The sequence below is a fragment of the Perca fluviatilis genome, chromosome 21 (genome assembly GCF_010015445.1).
Source record: "Perca fluviatilis chromosome 21, GENO_Pfluv_1.0, whole genome shotgun sequence".
NCBI lineage: Eukaryota > Metazoa > Chordata > Actinopteri > Perciformes > Percidae > Perca > Perca fluviatilis.
The window spans coordinates 5,771,222-5,786,416 of NC_053132.1; the positions used below are offsets into that span (position 1 = coordinate 5,771,222).

Genomic DNA, 15,195 nt, shown 5'->3' on the forward strand with positions numbered 1-15,195 from the left:
AATCTTTAACCCCAGGGCTGACAGGATTTTTGCTTTTAGAGGTTTCATTACAGAAAGTGTATGAAACCCAACTCTGTCATTGTGTCACTTAAAACCTCCAGTGACAATAAAGTATTCCCCTTTTTTTGGATCCCCTCAAACACACCGCCAAAGTCCCCTTGAGAACGATACGAAATTGTATTGTGGCAGACTAGCGTAAAGGCTTTAGAGATTCTGAAAGGTGGATTTTGTTACCTTTGTAGAGAGCCAGGCTAGCTGTTTGCAGTCTTTATGCTAAGCTAAGATAAGCTAACCGGCGGCTGGTTGTAGCTTCACATTCATAGTTAAATCTGACAGACTTTCCTCAGGTTAGACTGCCTGCGTCGGCCGTCCGACTGTCCGACAAAAACACAGGTCTTACCGTTCTTTTTGAATGGGGGAGGTGCGTTAGGACGTCACGCTGCGGTGGCCAATCATGTAACCGGCGATCAGACTTGTCAGTGTGGCTTGAGGCGGTGTGAGAGCCCCGTACAGGAAATAGGAAACATCACTACCTCTATCGCTGCCACAAGTATATTTGAAAACACTACACTGGTGAACTGCCCGGGAGTTTGTGTTATAGCTCAATGTTTCCTGCAACAACAAAGCATTCGCTACGTGTCGCTTGTCTCTTTTGTCGCTCTGAAGATGCCTTCAAGTGCAGTCGGAAACGTAGAAATCTATAAACGATCTGACGGACAACAGTAATTGTGAAATATAAAAAGGTATTTGGGCTTTGCTTTTCTTGGTCTGAATGCCCACTTGCTCGGCTAATTCCACTGTGAAACGACACCACCTGACCTCGTGTTGTGGTATTTCTCACTTTTTGCAGGAGCTGTTTAACAGATCAAGGAGTATTTTCAACCTGATGACCCTCCTCTCCACTAAGACTCTGGACCCACTGTCACTCTCTGTATTTATGATCAAAGCATGCCGGACCCACACTGGAGTACTGGAGCTACTGGGACCAGTTCTTACAGGCACAAAGAGACATTATTTTTCCCGGTTAGTCAGCGATGTGCGGCTGGTGAAGTGGTGATTCTAGAAAGTGCTAGAGAGGCTCTTATTGCCCTTTGTTTGTAGTGACAACAGATACATGTGCCAGTAGGATGAGAGTATCAGGAAAAGCAGGTTTTAAAGTACACATTAGCAAACAGTAAAGTGCACATTTTAAACCAAGACAGGCTGAAAATAAAGAGTGTGAGGTAGAAGAAAATCAACGTTTCTGCAAAATATCTCTGAAACAAAATGAAAAGTTATTTGTAAAAGAGGAGAAACGACAAAAAGAAAAAACATGCTAAATGAGGGGTTAAGTTTAGTTAATAAAGCTTTATGGCATGAGGAGTGCAGGCGGGCGTACCAGCTGGCACCGCGTCATCACAGAGTTCAGACTCCGGTTTCACCCCGTTTTCACTGAGAGCTGCTTCAGTCTCTGTGAAGGAAAAGGTAAACTGGAGGTCAGGCTGGAGCTTTCTTGTGACAGAAGCCGACATCAACCCCGGCTAATGTTCATGTGACCTGTGAAATGGATTTAAAATGGTTAAAACCCTGATCAGTGACATTAAGCGGCTAAATCCAGATTTATGTGAACTGTTTGTACAGAAAACTATAATATAATAAACATAAATAAACATATAATGTTTTTAGATGATAAACACGCACAGGAAATCCAGAGAAACACACATCTATGCCTCATTTCCACCATACGGTACGGCTCAACTTGACTCACTTTTAGTACCAGACACTTTTCTCTATTTTGTTTTCCACCGCGGATAGTACCGCCTCGGTGGAGGTGGGATTTTCAGATGAGCTCAACGCGACACTCGCTGAATCCTTTCATCAGCATCCGCACAGAGGAACGTCTGCACTTCGTAAACTGTACCACGTAGTTTTGCAGGGCTTCCGTTTTGCAGGCTTCCATTATATTTAATATATGTTATTAAAGGGGCGCTATGCAGTTTTGGCCATTCCTTCGCTGTTTTCTCTATTTTTGCCAGCAGGTTTCTCTATAGAGCCCCCCCTACAGCTTTAGAATAGATATTTTGGCAGCTCCTTTGTTTACTTGTGTCTGAGTCCTCTCTCGGTCAGTCTGCCATTTCCTCTTTCTCTGTTCCTCCGACGATGCTTTCCTAGCTTTCTGCTTCTTTTTTGCCGGCTCAGCCATGACGATAGTGTGAAAAACTCCATCGCTGCCTTGTTAGCCGGTTCCTGGATGGGCGTATGTGTGCAGTGCCGTGAAGCAATTCGTTACATCGCGAGACCTGATATCACGCCATTTTTCGCTCACAGGCGCTAGGGGGGAGCGAGACGACCACCATTCAACCCCAAAAAAAGTCATCTAACCATTCCAATGACTCCGAAGCTGTTCAGTTAAGGTAAATTAAGCTAAAAAAAAAAAACTGCATAGTTCCCCTTTAACAATTTGCTGCTTTACATTTTCTCTAAACTACAACTAACTTTACAAAAACTAAACTTTCCAACTACTAGTCAAACAGATCAATGACATACTCACTCTGTGTTTCAGTGGCGATAGGCGGACCTGACTGTGTCTGCTGCTGCTTCCTGTTTGCACGTGAGATGATGGGAAGTGGAAAGAGGGAAAAAGGCCGTACTAGTGAGGGCTGTAAACTGGGGAACGCTAGGCTACGTACTAATTGGCCATACGGTTGATAAGAAGGGATGAGAAGAAACTGAAACGGATTATTAGCTACAAGCTGAACAATCTGCCGGGACGGTTATCTATTTTATTTATTTTTTTTTTACAAACTCTGCAACTGACAAACAAGACATGTATTTACAGTCATTAATGTGCCTTTTTTTCTGTGCAGCATTAAAAGCCGGATTGTTTCTGGGCTGAATTGGAGGCGAACCGTGACACAGGATGGAGACAGCAGATCGTTCTGACCCAGATGTCTGGATTACAGAGCACAGTGCAGCTGCAGTAGGGCACTCGGGGCCAGTCAAGCATGTCTTGTATGCATTATGTAAAGCGGGATTAAAACAAAGCACAGTAGAAACTGCGGGGATCAGCCTCGGCCCCAAATCTGTACAGACCACAGCCATTTTTAGGAAACGGTGCAGAGATATACATCTTTAGAAATCCTTTAAGATCATTGAATAATATGTTCTGGTGTTAAAGCGCTAACATGAAGCCACAGTGACTGACTTGAGTGAGCTTTAACTAAGCCTGCACAATATATATATAAATATATTAACTGGCACAATACACATCTGGCAAAAGGCACTCAGAGATTTTTTGTGTTAGTTGAAAGAAAATATCAGTAGAAAACTGCACTTTAAATTGTAACTGTCATTCTTCTTTTAGCGATATGCCTTTAATATTCAACTCAATGTTCAATTTGTTCAATAAAAGAATGTTGGAAATGATTTCCTTTTATTTGTTTTAAAGGTCCCATGGCATGAAGATTTCACTTAATGAGTTTTTTTAACATTAATATGCGTTCCCCCAGCCTGCCTATGGTCCCCCAGTGGCTAGAAATGGTGATAGGTGTAAACCGAGCCCTGGGTATCCTGCTCTGACTTTGAGAAAATGAAAGCTCAGATGGGCCGATCTGGAATCTTCTCCTTATGAGGTCATAAGGAGCAAGGTTACCTCCCCTTTCTCTGCTTTGCCCACCCAGAGAATTTGGCCCACCCATGAGAGAGAGAGACATCATGGCTTTCAAACGAGCAAAGTGGCGTTTGGTCAAGGCCACACACCCACCCTCCACCTTGCCCCCCCTCTCTCCTCCTCAATAGCTACAGACACAGAAATGGAACATCCTAAGGAAAGCTTATTGTAGGACTGGCTCTAGTGGCTGTAATTCTGCACCAAGGCTGAATTTCAGGAAAGATACTTCAGATACAGTATTAGGGGACCACTAAGGTCTATATAAAAGAGACTTCAGATACAGTATTAGGGGACCACTAAGGCCTATATAAAAGAGACTTCAGATACAGTATTAGGGGACCACTAAGGCCTATATAAAAGAGACTTCAGATACAGTATTAGGGGACCACTAAGGCCTATATAAAAGAGACTTCAGATACAGTATTAGGGGACCACTAAGGCCTATATAAAAGAGACTTCAGATACAGTATTAGGGGACCACTAAGGTCTATATAAAAGAGACTTCAGATACAGTATTAGGGGACCACTAAGGTCTATATAAAAGAGACTTCAGCTACAGTATTAGGGGACCACTAAGGTCTATATAAAAGAGACTTCAGCTACAGTATTAGGGGACCACTAAGGTCTATATAAAAGAGACTTCAGATACAGTATTAGGGGACCACTAAGGTCTATATAAAAGAGACTTCAGATACAGTATTAGGGGACCACTAAGGTCTATATAAAAGAGACTTCAGCTACAGTATTAGGGGACCACTAAGGTCTATATAAAAGAGACTTCAGATACAGTATTAGGGGACCACTAAGGTCTATATAAAAGAGACTTCAGATACAGTATTAGGGGACCACTAAGGTCTATATAAAAGAGACTTCAGATACAGTATTAGGGGACCACTAAGGCCTATATAAAAGAGACTTCAGATACAGTATTAGGGGACCACTAAGGTCTATATAAAAGAGACTTCAGATACAGTATTAGGGGACCACTAAGGTCTATATAAAAGAGACTTCAGATACAGTATTAGGGGACCACTAAGGTCTATATAAAAGCATCCAAAAAGCAGCATGTCATGGGACCTTTAAATTCAACAAAGCAAATTGGTGTATTTTAGCAGAATACTGAAAGCAGCAGAAAGGCAGAACTGAGTACACTTAAATATCTGTTTATTTATCACAGGTAATATTGTTGTACGTGTGATATTCAACAACGTTTTCGCATCTCGCATATTTTCTTCATATCATGCAGCCCTACTTTTAACCTGCGGGGGCCACAAGTCAGCTGGGTACGATGCACCTGCTATTAGCAGCGCATTAACATATGATAAATGCGATTGTAAAAGTAAAGCCTTGTAATCAGGTCTCAGGAAGTGCTCCAGACTCCGAAGCAAATTGTACATAGTGGCCAAAACAGTGGAATTGCAACTTCCATGTCTGTCGTGTGATGCCCTCCAAAAAGACTTTCCCCATAGTCTTGCATGGTGAAAGAGATGTCTGTAAATCAGTGGAGGCATTCTTTTTGAGCATCACAACCACTGTGAAAGGACTTGTCTCTCTATCAGAATTTGATTCATTTGGCCCGATAACATTTGTTTCTGTCGACTTTGAATGAAGTGTGTTTTACGGTGATAAATAAAATGTTTATTTACATTGAGTCTGGGGCGCGGTTTCCTGGTTGAACGACATGTTTCCTCGGAACGGTGTGAACCTGTGTGCAACGGGCTTTGAGATATGTTTTCTCTCGTTTGGTGGGCGTGTCTCTCGTCTATTGGCTGTGTCCCAGGTGATACCCAATCAGCAGAGACGTGTCTGTAAACTTGTGGTGATAAAAAAGACAGAGCGCTTGCGCACACAACAGTGTGTTCAACGCACCCCTGTTACAATAAAAAAAAAAAAAACGTGTTGCTACATTTTTTCGGGGCTGAACGTGGCCCCGCTGAGTGTGCCGATGGCGATTTTGGGGCTGTTTCATGGTAAACAAAAAGGATCTTACTCTTTAACAAAAAGGTCTATCTCTGTAGGAATCCTTTCCATAATGTTGTCAGACACTTAGAATAATAATCGGAGCCTGTCAGTGGCAAACACACGGAAATTGAAGGTAAGCAATTGCCCATTAACTTAAAGTGCCCATATTATGCTCATCTTCAGGTTCAGAAATGTATTTAGAGGTTATTTCAGAATAGGTTTATGTGGTTTAATTTTCAAAAAACACCATATTTTTGTTGTACTGTACATTGCTGCAGCTCCTTTTTTCACCCTGTGTGTTGAGCTCTCTGTTTTAGCTACAGAGTGAGACATCTCACTTCTGTTCCATCTTTGTTGGGAGTCGCACATGTACAGTACCTAGGTAAGGACTACTAGCCAGTCAGAAGCAGAGTATGAGGGCGTGTCCTGACAGTAGCTAGGTAAGGACTACTAGCCAGTCAGAAGCAGAGTATGAACAGTGAACAGTGTTTTCTGTTGGAGATGGTAAGTCCCTTTGGGGGGGGACTTTGGGCTTTTTCACTTTGTAAACCTATAACTTGCACAAAAAAGATATATAACACAATAAAGGAAAGGGAAAAAGCCAAAAAGCATAATATGAGCACTTTAACATTGCAGTTTCATGATGGCTCCGCCTCGAACGCTGCTGGTCATTTCATACATCCATGCTTGTGATACCGGACCATATGAACAACATTGACTCGACTCATGTCTGACCTTTCATTTTGGCGTCTCCGGGGCTTCTGTGTCCCATCTGGACCCCGTTCTCCTGGTGGTGCTGGTCGTTGATGGTCATGTTGGCTAAGGAGGAGCTCATGGTGTCTCCAGCGCTGTAGCTGTTGGACGCGCTGTTTGTGTAGTCCATTGGCGGTCGCAGGTCAGGCTGCAGAGGAGCAAGAAATGAAGATCAGCAGTTTAGCCGTTAGTCCGGGATGTGTCGCATAACATATGACAAGTCAATCCTGTTACATTCTGCAAAGCAGCTGACCAGGATGAACACCTGGTTTTAAGGATTAAACGTACTGACGGCGCACTTCACCGACACTTTGTCTTCCGGCGTGCAGGGCCCAGTCCGTCACCACCAGATGTAAACAGACACTGAGTCGGTAAAAACAGTTATTTATACATCCTGACGTGGGGTCTGCGCTTCATGTTACAGATAAAAATAGTCTCCTCTGCCCATGTGCACGCCGTCCTCACTGTCATTAGTGCAGCTGCACTTCCTAAACAACCAGCCCTGAACAAGTGTTTCATGTAGCGCCACGTTTCAGCATTATTATCGTCATCATTACGATGCTAATACTCTGCGGTGGAGGAAGTATTCAGATGCTTTCCTAAAGTGAAAGTACCAGCGGTGTAGTCTACGTGATAGGCAGGTATACGCAGTATACCCACTAAGAAAGCTCGAGGTTTTCCATTATACCCACTTAAAAATGCCCAATGACACGCAACAACATACTTTCCATTATATTTTTGATATATTTTGAATTGTCATCTGTGTTTTTCTTCTTCACATAGTCTAAATGAAGGTATTTCCACCATAAATTGGTGCATAAAAGTGTGTCAGAATGCAGGAAATGAAGTTGTTGATGCTCAAAACTTCCCTGGGGGAGGACACCCAGACCCCCCACTAAAGAAAAGTACAAGTACCTGATTTTTCATCACTGATTGTACAGTACTTGAGTAAATGTGTACTTAGTTTTACTCTCCTGCTAATGACTGTACCACAGTCCCGACAGCTCCTTCAACCGGCAGGATGTCAATTGTGTCAAATCTCATAAAAAGAGGATTACATATCAGATTAAACACAAGCCTCCGGTTATATCAGCAGTTTGCAGTTTGAATCATGTTTTTTTCACCCTCAAACACACACACAGACAACACATACACACACACACACACACACACACACACGGGCAGTGCAGAGAGCTTATGGCGTAATCAGTCACTGCATCCAGACTGCTCTCACTGTTTGTATGTTGCAGATTTGTCGGCTTCTGATCTTTATTTTCACCCTCATGTCCACTTTGGCACATAAACACCACTCGCTTTAATCTCTCAGAGGAGCTGCTTAAAGCCAAAGACCGTTTATATCATCATATCAGTCTACTACGAAATTATCATCGGTCAATATAATTAGTCCTTCCAGATTGTTGCGGGCAAAAATCCTTGATTATGCTGCAAGTTTTCTTAAAAAATGTGATGGAATATTCTATATGATATTTATGCAATTTTATGCGATGAAATTGCGGGAACTTGCAAAAACTGCGGTTTGATGAAAGAGAGAAAAAAAAGTGATTCCCACCAACACCCTGCTTTTTGATGATGTTCACGTTCATGATGTTCACGTCGCGTAATTACGTCACTTCATGACGTTCCCATGGCAACAGGGGAAAATGGCTGCTCTTGTGTGAAGGAAACGCAACATTTTTCAACTTTCTGCTAAGATATATTATGTGACTTTTTTGCAACAAAAATGCGGGGATTATGAAATCATGCAAGCCCCGCATATTTTGCACGGAAATCGGGAATTTATGCTGCGAAACTGCGGCGTATTTGAAAAAAACGATTAAATGTCAATTTCAAACATTTATTTGACGGATAAAGTTACTTTACAAATTAAGATTTTATATAAAACTAAAAAAAGTTTGAGGTAAAGCCATCCAGTCTTTTAACCAGACGTACATTAGGTTAGGTATATTACATTATGTCCATTTTGTTTCAGGTAGCTTTCATTCTGCTTTCCCCTGCTTTTGTGATTTATTTCCCGAAATGACTGATATTGGGCACCTTTACCTGTGTGCAAAATATGATCATCAGATTTTCAGAAGAAAAAATTAATATTTATATAATTATATATAATTTGACATCGAACCAATACCGATGTGTTAAAAAAATGACCATATCGGCCGATATTGTATCGGCGGCCGATATATCGTTCACCACTACTGAATATCCTAATTTATTCTGTTTTTCTTATAATAATACACTGCATATATCTATATTATTCTTACTACTATTATAATGTTACTGCTACTACATTGCACATATCTGTACATGTTGTTCATACATTGTTCATATTACATATTATTACATATTTATTCTGCTCTTATAAGGTAACTGCTAATACACTGCACATATTTATATTTAATTTATATTACTCTAAACCACCTTCTGTAAACCAATGGTACACTACTGTCTACACTGCACTATATTTCTTGTCCTGTCTATACTTTCTTTATCGCATTGCACTTTTCTGCTCTTTTTGCACGTCTGGTTGGATGCCAACTGCATTTCGCTGTCTTTGTACTTGTACTCTGCACAATGACAATAAAGTTGAATCTAATGTAATGTAATCTAATCTAAAACAATACCACTGACAAGCCACTAACACGGTGAAAAGCTGTAAGCTTTCCCCTTTTCCACACACCTGTATATCCGGCCGATTACCTTAATGCTTTCCGGTGACAATGCTCCCCCCCAGTGATCAAACCCAAAACTGCATATATGCATTCATGTCACCAACGTGGTATATAAACAAAAAACAAAGTTGCATAATGGCAAAGATGAGAGAAAAGCCAAAAAAATAAATTAATATTTGTGTATCAGAACTTTATTTCTACTTCTTTCCTCTCTCATTAATCATCCAAGACCCCTTCGATATATTTGGTGACCCTTTGGAGGGCCCCAAGCCCTAGGTTGAGAACCAGTGGAGTAGACTATAGAGTAGTTAATCTCCACCTCAACAGCTTACACTACGATGCATCAGTGTATATCATAATATATCAGTCACAGGGGCCATATTTCTGCAGTACTTCTGATACTTTAAGTTAATTTTGTGGTAATACTTGTCAGCTTTTACACGGAGTAGGATACGGACCTTTACTTGTAACAGAGTATTTTTACATTGTTCAATTAGTACTTTTCTTCAAAAGTATCTGAGATCTTCTTCCACTTCTGGTCCTCTTTAGACCCCCACCCCAAAACACTGTGCAGTGATTCAATTGCCTCTTTACAACCAGCAATGCCTAAACTGTTGCCGTGGTAACTCCAGCCAATAAACTCCACTCTAAAAGGCGCACTTGGCTCAGTAATGTGACCTTCCCTCTGTGTACTTTCCTTTCTATACTGCGTTCCACGCGCAGCACAAACGGCATGAATGGGAGAAAGTGGCCACCAGAGGAGGCCGAAAAACACTTTGAAAAGATTTTAAACATCCTCCTTTTTACGTCAAAATGTCCAGTTTCGGTTTCTCAAACGTTAAAGGATAAGTCTGCTGATATGTACAGTATATCTTATTTATAGCTTCTTCCTCTGTGCCATAGAGCTCCATTGCTGTTAAAAACACATCAAAGAGCCACACCGTTGCTCTGGCTGACATGTTCCTTCATCATCACGAACACACACACACACACACACACACACACACACACACGCACACACACACTGTAGTTTATTCTGACTCAATCCCCCACACACACCGTCCTGCTGCCACAAACACTCACTAAAGCACCAACATGTGGATTCATCCGCAACTGAAAATAGTTCCTAATAGATCTACAAAGATGAACAGATTAGTTGTCCATTATTGAGTCATTCAAAATTCTCTGATTCCAGCTTGTTAAATGTAAATATTGTTCTAGTTTCTTCTCTCCTCTGTGACAGTAAACTGAATATCTTTGAGTTGTGGACAAAACAAGACATTTGAGGACATCCTATTGGGCTTTTAGAAACACTGATCCACATTTTTCACCATTTTCTGACATTTTATAAACCAAACAACTAATCGAGAAAATAATAAACGGATTAGTTGACAATGAAAATACTCGTTAGTTGCAGTCCTAGTGCCCAACAAATGAAGTATTTCCTCCTGTTTCCCTAACGTTGGTTAAAAACTACAGTGACCAGCATTTTTTATTTAGGAAATCGAAAACGCTTTTTTAATATCAAACTTCATATTTGTGACCTTTTTTTTAAAAGATTTACAACTTAAGACAAGCGGGCTTGATCCTGATCATTTCTGTTTGACAACGGTCGTTCTTTTGCTCTTCTAACCAATCAGAAGCCAGTCTCGTATCCGTCCCGCCAACGTCACCGTCAGCCCGACACAGAAGCAGCGGTTGTTAGTAGCCGTCAACGTTACGCCACATTTAGAGTTATTATTTCTGCAAGTTCACTTACAACGGCATCGATCTCTCCCACGTTTGAAGCCATTTTCACGGCTGCGCCTTTTGTAATTTTTCTGGCTCCGGCGCAGGAACATAACGTCCCCATTCTTAATCCTGCCCACAGAGCTCTGATTGGCTCGGTTGGTTCTTTCCAAAACGGTGGGAACAAGCAGATCTATTTGACAGTATCTGAATCACTGAAATAAGCAGAGATGTAGGCAGAGATTCAAAGGTCTGGAACCAGGCTCAGCTTGAAGCTGAGTGCCACAGACAGGATCGGGGGGTCAGACACACACATTGGTGGCTTTGGTCTAGTCGTGGGTTTGGTTGACAATGAGAAAAACATAGAATAACACCAGACTTATCCTTTTAAAAAAACTGCATTTAAAAAACAGGAGATCCCAATGTGTTATAAACGATAGAGTGATGTTTGTGTGTTCCATAGAAATCCTAATGAATAGTGTACTCTCAGTGCTCCCGGACAAAACTGGCATTGTAGCATTACACATGACAGAATCCAAACAACAAGAAAGCTGCACACTCGTGAACAAAGACAATCCCTCTGAGAAGCCGTTCACTCTGCATCCGGGAGCTAAGACGGTTAGAGAGCAAACAAACTCTTGGCTGATAAGAACTGATAATTCTATGTACAGAGGGAATGGACATTAGTTACATTACAGGAGACAGGTGGGGAAATACTGGTGGGACTTTAGGCCTCTTACAGACTCTGCATTTCATTAACTTAACACGCCCGTTTGTCACTGGCGCGCTGGGCGCTCCAGACTGGGCCGGTCGGACCCTCTTTATGATTTGCTTTGGGACACAACACGCACACAAATTTCACCTGCTGCAGAAAGGGAACATGACAGCGGTCTTTGTCGCAGCTTCATGAGGGGGAAGAGGGGCTCAAAGGTCTGCTGATGCAGCCTGTTCCTCTCAGGGCCGTGTGAAAACGCAATCTTGGCACAGCCCCACGCCTCCCGAGCAAACCCGCCAAGACGCTCGGTCAACAGGGATGTTGACACAGCTCCAGGAGCAACGAGCATGCAGCAAGGCATGCAGACGGGAAACTGAAACTGTGTGTTTGGACCAGGGGCGGACTGGGACAAAAACATTCGGCCCAGGCAATTCCGTCCTGTACCGGCCCAATTTCAGACGGGGGACATTATGGCACCGGCAGCACGAGGCACACTTACAGGCTTTCACAATCCAGAGAGTGAAACAATGATCGTTTATTGTCGATTAATCGATTAGTCAACCTACAGTAAATGAATCAATCCTGATAATCGATTAATACTTTAGTTTAAACGAGCGAAAAATGGCAAATATTCTCTGGTTGCACTTTCTAAAATGTTAGAACGTACTGCTTTATCCCGTTTTACATTATTAGAAAATAAATATCTTTGTGTTTTTAGTCCAAAATAACGCCTGTAAGTGTTATCTATAATCGGTAGCTGCAGCTCTCCATTAATCAGCAGAGAAACTGAAACCTTACAAATATGTTCATGTCTTCAGCGGGGGTTCGGAGGTCAAAGAGTTTATCTATTAAAGTGCCCATATTATGAAAAAATCACTTTTTTCTGGGATTTGGGGTGTTATTTTGTGTCTCTGGTGCTTCCACACGCATACAAACTTGGAAACAAATCATCCATGGTGTTCTGAGTGAGATATGGTTTCTGAATGTGTCCTGCCTTCAGTCTCCGGGTGAGCTGGTCAAAATCTGCAGGGCTTTCTACGTCACTAGCCGAAACGAGGGGGATAACTGTAGCATGCTGGCGCTAGCATGCTAGCTCGTTCTCAATGGCAAAACACTGCTACAACACACACTAGTTCACCATCATCTATAAAAGAACTACTTCCATGTCCCTGTTCTGCAGGTATTCCACGCAAAGTTGGAAGTGCGCCCTCGTTTAGAAGAAGTCTCCCGGCTAATCCTGCCTCGTGCTGACTGAAGTTAGAGAAACAGCTAGCTAGCTGATATGATCCTTACCTAGCTACTGCGCATGTGCGACTGCCAACAAAGATGGTGTGATGCCGCACTCTGTAGCTAAAACAGAGAGCTCAACACACAGGGTGAAAAGAGGAGCTGCAGCAATGTGCAGTACAACAAAAATATGGTGTTTCTTGGAAATTAAACCATGTAAGCCTATTCTGGTACAACCTCAAAATACAATTATGAACCTGAAAATGAGCATATTATGTCCACTTTAAATGTCAAAAAATGCAAGTTGACGTCTTCAACTGTTCTGTCTGACAAAAAAAAATAAAGATATTCCATTTATATGGACATTAAACAGAGAGAAGCAGCAATGCGAAACTGTAAGCAGAGAATATTTGACATTCGGTTCGATCGGTTTGTCGACTGATTCATCGTGTAATCGTTTCGGTGCTGAAACTGATCAAAGCCAGAAACAAAGGCGCTGGTCTGATGCCGTGCTCCGTCCTGCCGCCTCACCAGCGCTGCTTGTAGCTCAGCTGAGAGACGAGGATGCTGCGCTCATGCTTGATTGCTTCTGTATCTCTGACCTACTTTCCCCCCCATCATTCCCTCTCCCTGTGTTCTCGGCCTGCGGCTGCCTCCAGCAGCCACAGAGCCACTCCACCTTCCTATAATGTGGGCCGGCCCTGCGGTGGAGGGGCTGAAGGTGGAGCCCGTTTCCATTTTGCCCTCCATCTCTGAAGCACTGGAGGGGAAACATCTTGCAGTGCCTCCAACTCCTCCAACTCACCTCGTGTTCGGTAGCTGTGGTGGCCAGTTGTCAACTATTAAATGAATCGCCAGTTATTTTGATAATCGATTAATCGGTTTGAGTCCAGCTTGTTAAATGAGAATATTGTTCTAGTTTCTTCTCTCCTCTGTGACAGTAAACTGAATATCTTTGAGTTGAGGACAAAACAAGACATTTGAGGACGTCGTCTGGGGCTTTGGGAACACTGATCCACATTTTTCACCATTTTCTGAGATTAGTTTTCAAAGAGGAAGATCCCGCACTCTGCTCTTGCTCAGCACCACAGTTTAATGAAGATACTGCGGTTTCGGCTCTCTGAACCTTCGTTCAAGATTGTGATGCTGAGTGCTGTATCTTCCTTTTTTCTATTCTGATGTGATATTTGCCAACGCACCTGCATCAAAGAATTGGTGGATGTGCAAATTTCTTCGTGAAGATGACATTTTAGAACAAACTGATACGGCATTGTGCAGTTGTGCATTTAGCCATTGTGCAATACATATTGACCACAGCATGATTTCATGGGAAATATGGATCTGGGTAGAATTAATGCAATATGAGGGGGGAGGATGGGCAGTGGGTTCTCTTCACCTCTTCTGTGAGGGTGGGGGAGGGTAGGGGGGGTCTTTTGTGAGGTTTATCAGATGGTCATTGAACGCATTGGATGAGATCATGTATGATTATGTTTTAAGCATGTTTACTGTGTGTTTATTGTGTGTTTATGTGAGATGCAATTCTCTGTTTGTTTATCTCACCAACATGTATATAATAATAGATCCATACTTGGCGTCTATGTATCAGTATTGCCACGGAAAATATCGTGATACTATGCTGTACTGATTCCCCCCACCCCTAATATTTACCACCGTTGTTTTCATACCTCCAGGATGTAAACCACACCCTGCTGCCTTTCCAAACATCCTCCCTTCAGCCTCTTCAAACAAGACGCGTGTTACATCATCAGAGCTCGACTTTCAGTTTGCAGAAGGAGTAAAAGACACAACCTCGCAGTATGAAATTCTAAATATGAGGAATTCATCTGGTGTTGTCATGGTGCAGAGTAAAGTATCTCCACACACACACACACACACACACACACACACACACCCACAAACACACACACACACGTCTACTGGTGAAATGAACCATCCTCCATCAGCATGGTGCCAATTAACTCTGCCTAAGACTGCAGTTTAGAGCCTTTAAAGCCCGCTGTGGCATTTCTTCTTCTCTTTAACAAGAAGATGCAACCGGAAATATGTCTGAATAGCAGACGTTTACAACTCTATAAGGTTTATCTTGTCTTTTTCCTGACTGTTTACGACTGAACTAATGTATACATGCAAAAAGAAAATGTTATTAGTTGGCTATATGGGATATATGGGATCTAGGAATCAATTTGTCTTCCCAATTTTGATAGAAGATTTTATGAAAAGAATAATGTTAATGACTTTATGTTTGATTATCCAAACTATGAGTCATTGATCAAAAGTAAGACCCCATAGGAAGCTGATTAGGGCTGCAATTTAGGATTATTTTCATTATCCATTATCGTGTGTCAGAAAATAGTATCACAACTACCCTAAACTCAAGGTGACGTCTTCAAATGTTTTGCTTTGTTTGCTTAAAAACCTAAATATATTTAGTTAACACTAGGGATCGACTGGTT

The 15,195-nt window shown here is 42.0% G+C and overlaps 1 protein-coding gene and 1 long non-coding RNA gene across 28 annotated transcripts in view; one reads left to right on the forward strand and one right to left on the reverse strand.

Annotated features, from left to right (window-relative positions):
* Positions 1–11,031, reverse strand: part of LOC120550765 (microtubule-associated protein tau-like) — a 37,938-nt gene extending 26,907 nt beyond the window's left edge. For 4 of the 27 annotated variants that reach the window (XM_039787578.1, XM_039787577.1, XM_039787587.1 and 1 more), the window contains exons 1-3: positions 10,811–11,024; positions 6,347–6,512; positions 2,531–2,668 (exon numbers count right to left, since the gene is read on the reverse strand). In XM_039787578.1, the coding sequence (XP_039643512.1) occupies positions 2,531–2,668; positions 6,347–6,512; positions 10,811–10,903 (397 nt within the window). In that variant the 5' untranslated portion in view covers positions 10,904–11,024. Of the gene's footprint in view, positions 1–1,378; positions 1,451–2,530; positions 2,669–6,346; positions 6,513–6,652; positions 6,717–10,810 lie in introns of those variants that run through there. The other 23 variants (XM_039787571.1, XM_039787581.1, XM_039787570.1 and 20 more) reach the window with 14 other exon arrangements.
* On the forward strand, positions 632–3,257 carry LOC120550769. The gene is made up of 3 exons (XR_005637778.1): positions 632–743; positions 851–1,023; positions 2,847–3,257. It is a non-coding gene; the product is annotated as an uncharacterized LOC120550769 (long non-coding RNA).
* Positions 11,032–15,195: the final 4,164 nt, after the last annotated feature.